An 8,120-nucleotide genomic window follows, 5' to 3' on the forward strand; every position below is an offset into this window, starting at 1 on the left:
ATCCAGCCTCATGAGCCTTTCGGGTTTGATTTTAGGTTACTGCATAGCTTCTGGATGTCATGGAATGTTTTCCAAGATTTTAATATCGGCATTTTTTTAAAAAAAGTTTCCAATTTTTTAAAGTTTTCTGGCACCATCTTTTTTCCAGCATCAGAGTCCTAGGGACCTCCTCCAAGGTTTTAATGATAAGCTGTCGCATAGTTGCTAGATTTAATTCAATGGTTCTCATTATTTTATTGACTCCAGCTAGGGCAATTTTTTGATAATTTTTTCAAATTTTGGAAAATTATTTTGTTCCAAGTTTATGGATCCTTGAGCCAGTGAAACTATTTAAAGCTTGAAATAGGTTTACAGGATAGTCTCTTGAGAAAATGAAATAGTTTTTTGAAGATTTTAATTTCTTGATTTTTAGCAAGATTTTGTTTAGAAAATTTGAGACTGTCAAATTTTTTGAATGTTTGTCCTTTTCTTGAGTTTAATGATCATTACTGCAAACGGAACCTTTCATGTCACGCAGATTGGTTATTTGACATAACTCCACAGACAAAAAATAATTTTTAACCTGTTCACTGCAAAATCTGGAATCAACTTTTTTAAATTTTTTTTAAATTTTGCAATATTGCTAATTATAAAATGTCAGTTTTTTATTTGATTTATTTATTAGGCTAGAAAACTGAAAGTTGCAGAGTCGAATCAAGCTAAAGCTAGCCTCACTAAACCGTGGCAAGCTACTGAGGATGCCAACCGCTCCCAGGTTGTTTGAGAGCAATTCGCCCTAAGTTAGTCGGTTATGTTAATTATTGGTTAATAAGCCAGTCTTTTAAAGCTGCGATAGCTATAGCTAAACGGAGCTGGTATTGAATTTCTCGTTTTTCCACAACTTCAAAAAATTTGAATTGTATTGGCGAGCTGTCGTGTGAACTGTTGGAACGGTTTTGCAGAGCATTTTTTTTCTTCACGTGCGGCAACTTGACTTCTAAATGAATGAGTGCAGGATTTAACAAGCAGATTTTTTGATCGGTTGACAGTTTTAGCGTCAAATTTTCGCTGAAATAGGTTATTTAGGGTTTAATGGTCAATATCTTGCCCTGAACTTTCCGTTTTGAAATTTCCTTGGTTTCTCTTGCCTCCAGAGCCACGGAACTTCCTCTAGGGCTTGATAGTATGTTACCGCATAGTTCATAGATGTAGTGGTTTGTTTTTAATTGCTCTCAACAAAATTTGTAGCATTTATCTTAGTCCTGTCGGTCTTTTTTATGCGAATTTTTGCTTGACCGATTTTTCATCTGACGCTTTTGAATTTTCGTCCTCATAAACGGATCCAGGTAGCGCCCAGCGGGCATTAAGTGCTCTTAGAGCCGGCTCAAACTGTTTTGGAGACTTATACTTATGGCGTGAAGGGCGGTTCTTAGAGGTTGAAGACACCCCCACTGTTGACCCTCCACTATTGCCCCACCCCCCCCCACCGCGCTTTTGTCCCTCACCCCACTGTTGCCCCCTCCCTCCGCGTCTGCCCCCCATTGTACCCCCTCCCCCCCCCCCCCCTCCCCGGCTACTGACGAAAAACCGGTCGCTAAAAACACGCTATTTTATACTAATTTTCACATTTTTTGCAAGCTTTTTAAAAATTTGTTGTTTTTTGAGTTCTTTCAGCGCTAGGTGTCAAGAAACCTCCTCTTCGATTTTATATTAGAGAGCTCAATAGTTTCTAGTGGCAGTGGAATTGTTTCAACATTTTAACATCCCAATTTTTAGCCTTTCTTGACAAATTTTTTAAAAATTTTTGACATTTATCTTTCATTACTAAGGTCTTTCGAGACGCAAGGGCCAGAAAACGTCCTTAAGGGTTTGATAATAAGTTACTGAAAAAATTTCTTGGCCCTGGATTAGCTTTCATTTTAATGTGGCACATTTTAGCAATTTTTTTAAAAAATTTTGCATATTTTCAAGTTTTAAAATTTTTGTCCGTTTAGTTTCTCCCGCCTCAAGAGCCATATAAACTCCTCCATTTTTTTCTCTTTTTTGTCATTTATTGTTATTATTATAGTTTTTCACCACACAGGGCCAGAAGATCTCCTTAAGGGTTTGATAGTAAGTTACTGGAAATTTTTTTTTTGGCCAAGAATAGTTTTCAACTTTTTAATATCACAAATTTCAATATTTTGATAAAGCTTGCATTTTTTTCGGATTTTTAATTTCTTTTGTCATTTTATAGATTTATCCAGCCTCATGAGCCTTTCGGGTTTGATTTTAGGTTGCTGCATAGCTTTTGGATGTCATGGAATGTTTTCCAAGATTTTAATGTCAGCAATTTTTTAAAAAAATGTTTTCAATTATTTAATGTTTTCTGTCATCATCTTTTTTTCCGGCACCAGAGTCCTAGGGACCTCCTCCAAGGTTTTAATGATAAGCTGTCGCATAGTTGCTAGGTTTAATTCAATGGTTCTCCTTATTTTATTGACTCCAGCTATAGCAATTTTTTGATAGATTTTTTTTTCAAATTTTGGAAAATTATTATGTTCCAAGTTTATGGATCCTTGAGCCAGTGAAACTATTTAAAGCTTGAAATAGGCTTACAGGATAGTCTCTTTAGAAAATGAAATAGTTTTTTGAAGATTTTAATTTCTTGATTTTTAGCAATATTTTGTTTAGAAAATTTGAGATTGTTTTCAAATTTTTTGATTGTTTGTCCTTTTCTTGAGTTTAATGATCATTACTGCCAACGAAACCTTTCAAGTCTTGCAGATTGGTTATTTGACATAACTCCAGAGACAAAAAATAATTTTTAACCTGTTCACTGCAAAATCTGGAATCAATTTTTTTTAATTTTGCAATATTGCTAATTTATAAAATATCAGTTTTTTATTTGATTTATTTATTAGGCTAGAAAACTGAAAGTTGCAGAGTCGAATCAAGCTAAAGCTAGCCTCACTAAACCGTGGCCAGCTACTGAGGATGCCAACCGCTCGCCGGTTGTTTGAGAGCAATTGGCCTTATGTTAGTTGGTTATGTTAATTATTGGTTAATAAGCCAGTCTTTTAAAGCTGCGATAGCTATAGCTAAACGGAGCTGGTATTGAATTTCTCGTTTTTCCACAACTCAAAAAATTTGAATTGTATTGGCGAGCTGTCGTGTGAACTGTTGGAACGGTTTTGCAGAGCATTTTTTTTATTCACGTGCGGCAACTTGACTTCTAAATGAATGAGTGCAGGATTTAACAAGCAGATTTTAGGATCGGTTGATAGTTTTAGCGTCAAATTTTCGCTGAAATAATTCATTTAGGGTTTAATGGTCAACATCTTGCCCTGAACTTAGTTGACATTTGTTTCAGCTGAAAAAAGCAGCAATCCAGCCAGCAGTAATTTAAGTGAGAAGAGACACTCCAATGAAGAGCCAGAAATTATGGTGGCACCGATTGAATCGGAGACAAATCAAGCCACATCGGAGAGACAGAAGAAACGGGTTAAAGTGCGAAAGAAACGAAAGTGTTCCGACAGACATCATTTGGGATCCTCGACAGATGGTACTAATCATGCCCAAAGCGAAGGCATTCTTTCGCTTAACCGCCCAACACATTATGAAATTGTAGACAAACCAAATTCTAATTAGTCAACAATTCGCTCTTTTTGGCACTGCCTTTTGTGAAAGCCCGTATCTGATCAGCTTCTTGTACTTGTATCCTTTTAATACCCAGTACCATAAAAATGCATGACGACCTTGATAAACGGGATTTAGGATGACAGTTGATCATAATATATGGTAATAACCTTAGGAGGTTAACACTTTCAATAAAAATTTATCGACAAATATTGCATTAAATATTGACATTGCACTTTTGATTGTCAAAATTTGGCTGTTCCGTAATTAAATGTAAAACTTTTGTTTCATACTACGAATAAAAGCGATTTAATTTTATTTTCGGGAAGAGGCGGAAAAGGGTTTTTTTAATTATTACAGAAGTAGATTGTTAGTTTGTTTACTGAATATTGATTAAATTTGCAATTTTATGACCAATGTGCAATCAGGGTATATTAATTTATATCAGCTTTTGTTTACCAGATGGTTTTCAGGTATTTATTGACTAGTATTGCTAATATCACTTGGTGCTAGATTATAACTTTATTATTGATTGCGCGCATTTAGTTTTCTAATTTAACTGTCTTTTAATGTCTTTTTAAATCGCCCTCAAACAAAGTTTGTAGCAATTATTTTTTTTTTGGTCTGTTTTATGCAATTGTTTGGTTGATCGCTTTTCTTCTGGCAGATTTGAGTTCTCAAATGACTTCTTCACTAATGACTTCTTGATTTTTTGCGTGATCTAAATTGTTCTCATTAATAGCCGCCCTCATCTTCTCAGCCGGCTGGCTATTATAGCGCTCCTATTTTTTTTTACTTCGTCGAACTTTTTTTCGCTTTACCATTTTGCCGCTTTTTCAGCATTTTGCGTGAAATCTTTTTGACTTCTCTAGGCTAGTTTCTCTCTTCTCTCATTCTGCTAAAAGTGAATTTGAACATCAGTTGCTCAGCAAAGCAATTCAAAATGAACAGAGTCAGAATAAAAAATTGAAGTCGGAAATAGAAAGGGGATAAACCCATAAACATAAAGCCCAATTTTAGATGCCCGCTATTTGAACATCGTTCCTATAAGTCTTAGTTACCATCTCTTATGCTTGTTGGTATTGATAGCAGCCCCTGTAGCCTCTCTCTAAGAAACAGAAGTATGTTCAACTACGAAATGCCATCAAAATAAATTGGACTGAAAAAATGTTTTTGTACTTAAATCTTTTAATCTTTTTTTCGATATCTTCTATTCTTTCAATTTCAATCATGCTTATTGGAATCAACGGCGGCTATTTTCCGGCAATCTGCCGGGTATGTTTTTAGAATTTTAAGCAGCTGATCGTGATTTTCGGCAGTTTACTACTGAGTAAAATGAAACTGAGGTCAAATTGCTTACAATTTTAATGAAACGCTGTTTTCTTAAATTATCCTTGAAGTGGAGTGAGAAATATGGGGTGCTTGAATCAATTTTTGGTTTTAAAGGCTTTTTTGCGTGCGGCAAATTGACTAATGTTGTCGTTGTTTTTCTGATTAATATCCGCGACAGCAATTCCAGGCGGCTATTATTGCGCTCCTAATTTTTTTACCTCGTCTAACAGATTTTTAATAGCCGCGTCAGCAATTCCAGGCGGCTATTATTGCGCTCCTAATTTTTTTTTACTTGGTCTTACAGATTTTTGTTTCGTCTGACCCTGACTTCTTCAATGACTTCAGTGACTTCTTCTGCCTTGCAGTTAAAATTTGTTTGCGTGACGTCATTTCTGCTTTTAGGTTGATTGCGTGACTTGCCTCACTCAAAAGTAATGACTTCTGATCTCACTTATGGAACTTTATTTTATGCAAATTTACTAGTTAAAGATCAATAGTGTGCATATAAGTAGTGCCAAACTTATATGCCCTATTTCTTGAGTATTAGTCTTGAGTTTTTGATTTCAAAAATCAATTTTGAAAAAGTTCTTTTAGGGCTTTTTCCTTATAGACCGCATGTGTATGATAAAAATGACAGTACATATCTGACCCAAAAAATCTAGTGGTCTACTAAAGGACTTTTGGTCAATATGCCTATCTTGTTTCTTTAGTTGTTTCAATTCATGGAAGGCCACAAGGTTCTATCGCGGCTATTTTCCGGCAATCTGCCGGCTATGTTTTTATAACTAAGTGTTCGCAAAGGTCATACATGTATTCTAGCAATACATAGTTGTTCTAATAATAGTTTTTTGGCAATCTGCAGGGTGTATTTAAAATTATTTTTTAACGTATTCATCTTATTTAAATTTTAGGTTTTTAATGCACGCAAGTTTTTGCTGGTCTTCTAGAAAATTCTTTCGGTTTCCCTACTTGAGTGACTTTTTCACGCTTGATTTTTTCACGCTTGACTTTTTGATTTTTCGAGTGACTTGAATTGCGCCCTCATTGAAGCAGACTTAGAATCCCCGCAGTAATAGCGCCTAGAGGAAGACAAACAATATCACGTGATAGGGAGTTTTACCCCTTTTGGAGTAGGGGGTCTTTAGTATAACTATTTTTTACAACTGATGCCTTCAACTTGTGCTGGCGTTCTTGTCATCGTTTCATCAGTTGGTATTATCCAATTTTGTACCTTTCCGGATACTTCGTGCTTCTCCATATTATTTGAATTTATTATTTGAATATATTATATCAAGTTTCATTTTTAATTGCTCTCAAACGAAGTTTGTAGCAATTATATTAGTCCTGTCGGTCTTTTTTAATGCAATTTTTCGCTTGACCGATTTTTTGTCTGACGCTTTTGACTTTTCGTCCTCAAAAACGGGATAAACAGGTAGCGCCCAGCGGGCATTAAGTGCTCTTAGAGCCTTTCAGCTCTGTTTCAGCTCAAACTGTTTTGGAGACTTATAATTATCCTTATGGTGTGAAGGGCGGTTCTTAGAGGTTGAGACACCTCCCCCCTGTTGACCCCCCCCCCCCACCCTTACTATTGCCTCCACCCCCACCGCGCTGTTGCCCCTCCCAACCCAGTGTTGCACCCCACCCATCAGCCCCTAGCACCCCCACCCCCCCCCCGCCCCGTAGCTAGCTACTGACAAAGCCAGCCGGTCGTTTGAGAGCAATTCGCCCAACGTTAGTCGGTTATGTTTCTCTAAATTGACGCTCCCACATCATAGAGCCAACATCGAGTTCTCATAAAGATACTCTGGGGTGCTGTCTTTATAATGTAAAGAATTCAATGGAATCGAGGCGCTGTCTTTAATTAGAAGTTTGATGTTATCAACTCGTAGAGTGTTTGAGGCAAAAGAAATGATCAATCCTTATGTATTGAACGGACTTGCAGTATTTAGGGGTGGAAGCCTGGAAAGTGCACTAGGCTATGGCGCAAAACGCTAACTGAGCTTTTAATGTTTTTTATTACTCATTTTGCGTTTTTTTTAAAAAAAATGCTTATGCTTGAAAGGATGTGATGAATTTTCAAATTATAAGCCTTATAAAAGAGCTGAGGGTTCACGCATTTTGGCTTAATTGCTGACTGGCATAGAAATTACTTGAAGAGATAGATATTGGACATACGGTTCCGGTGCATTATTTTTGTAGCAGTTTTCTATTTGTGGCTTCAAATGTCTACACTCATGGTAATTCAAGTTCTAGGTAAGTGAGATTTATGAGAAGTTTAAGCTGCATTTGGAACCTTGTTTTACATACCACATTTGTATTGTTTCGATTAAGGCGGAACTATGAAGATTTTTTTACCCTTTTTAATCTATAATTATGTTAGAAAAATTCGGTCCTTGTACTTCGGTCCTTGTACCCAGCCAGGGTCCTTGTGTCATGTCACTAACTCCCTGTGAAAACTAATATTATGCGCTAGCATATGCGTTTTTTGCACTAGTGTTTGCTGGAATTTGTTCTGCCTTGATTTCTAAAGCAACTCCAGTTTGGCTTTGAATGGACACCGTGAACTGATTGTGATAGCAAAAGTGTCTGTTGTAATTCTGAGCCCCAATTCCACTGCTATAAAAAGCAAGTTTAAAGCAGCTATAGCACCTATTTAAGGATTTTTCTTTCAAGACGGCGTTTTTCCCACGTTCAAAACTTGTAAAAATTCTACTTGCTGCCTAATGTAAATTGAGCAAACTTTTCAGGATGATTTTGTAAATTTGTTGAGCCCCAAGCTTCTTGAAAAATTTATTGGAAGTTCAGTTATAACTTAGGAAACATTTTTTTAAGTTTGCAAATTCTGAAGATGTTTAGTTTTATTGAAGAGAGAAAAATCCCAATGAAAGCATCCAGGATTGACAATTTTTACTAGAGTGGTCTCTCTATTGATTTTTGCATAAAAGTTTTGATAAAAAGTACGAAACAAATAATTTAGTGAAGCCCGAGGGCATCAAGATACTACATAGTTCTTAGAGTCGAAGTTGTATCTAACTGTATGATCGGCGAAAGCTGTTGAGCTCCAGAGTCGGAGAACTTCTCGATGGCGATAATAACTGAGTATATTTTTGGTTTGCCGATGTAATTTCAATATGTTTCGAGCGACAGGACCGCATGCCAATTTGAATTTTTCATGTTAAATTTTCAGTCGT

The 8,120-nt window shown here is 36.2% G+C and overlaps 1 protein-coding gene across 3 annotated transcripts in view; it reads left to right on the forward strand.

The window, feature by feature from the left end:
- The window catches only part of LOC142357812 (diacylglycerol lipase-beta-like), a 73,081-nt gene extending 68,914 nt beyond the window's left edge, over positions 1 to 4,167 (forward strand). For all 3 annotated transcript variants that reach the window (XM_075409334.1, XM_075409341.1, XM_075409346.1), the window contains one exon: positions 3,332 to 4,167. In XM_075409334.1, the coding sequence (XP_075265449.1) occupies positions 3,332 to 3,609 (278 nt within the window). In that variant the 3' untranslated portion in view covers positions 3,610 to 4,167. The remainder of the gene's footprint in view (positions 1 to 3,331) is intronic.
- Positions 4,168 to 8,120: the final 3,953 nt, after the last annotated feature.

Source organism: Convolutriloba macropyga, chromosome 2 (assembly GCF_964194025.1).
Source record: "Convolutriloba macropyga chromosome 2, txConMacr16.3, whole genome shotgun sequence".
NCBI classification, from domain to species: Eukaryota; Metazoa; Xenacoelomorpha; order Acoela; family Convolutidae; genus Convolutriloba; species Convolutriloba macropyga.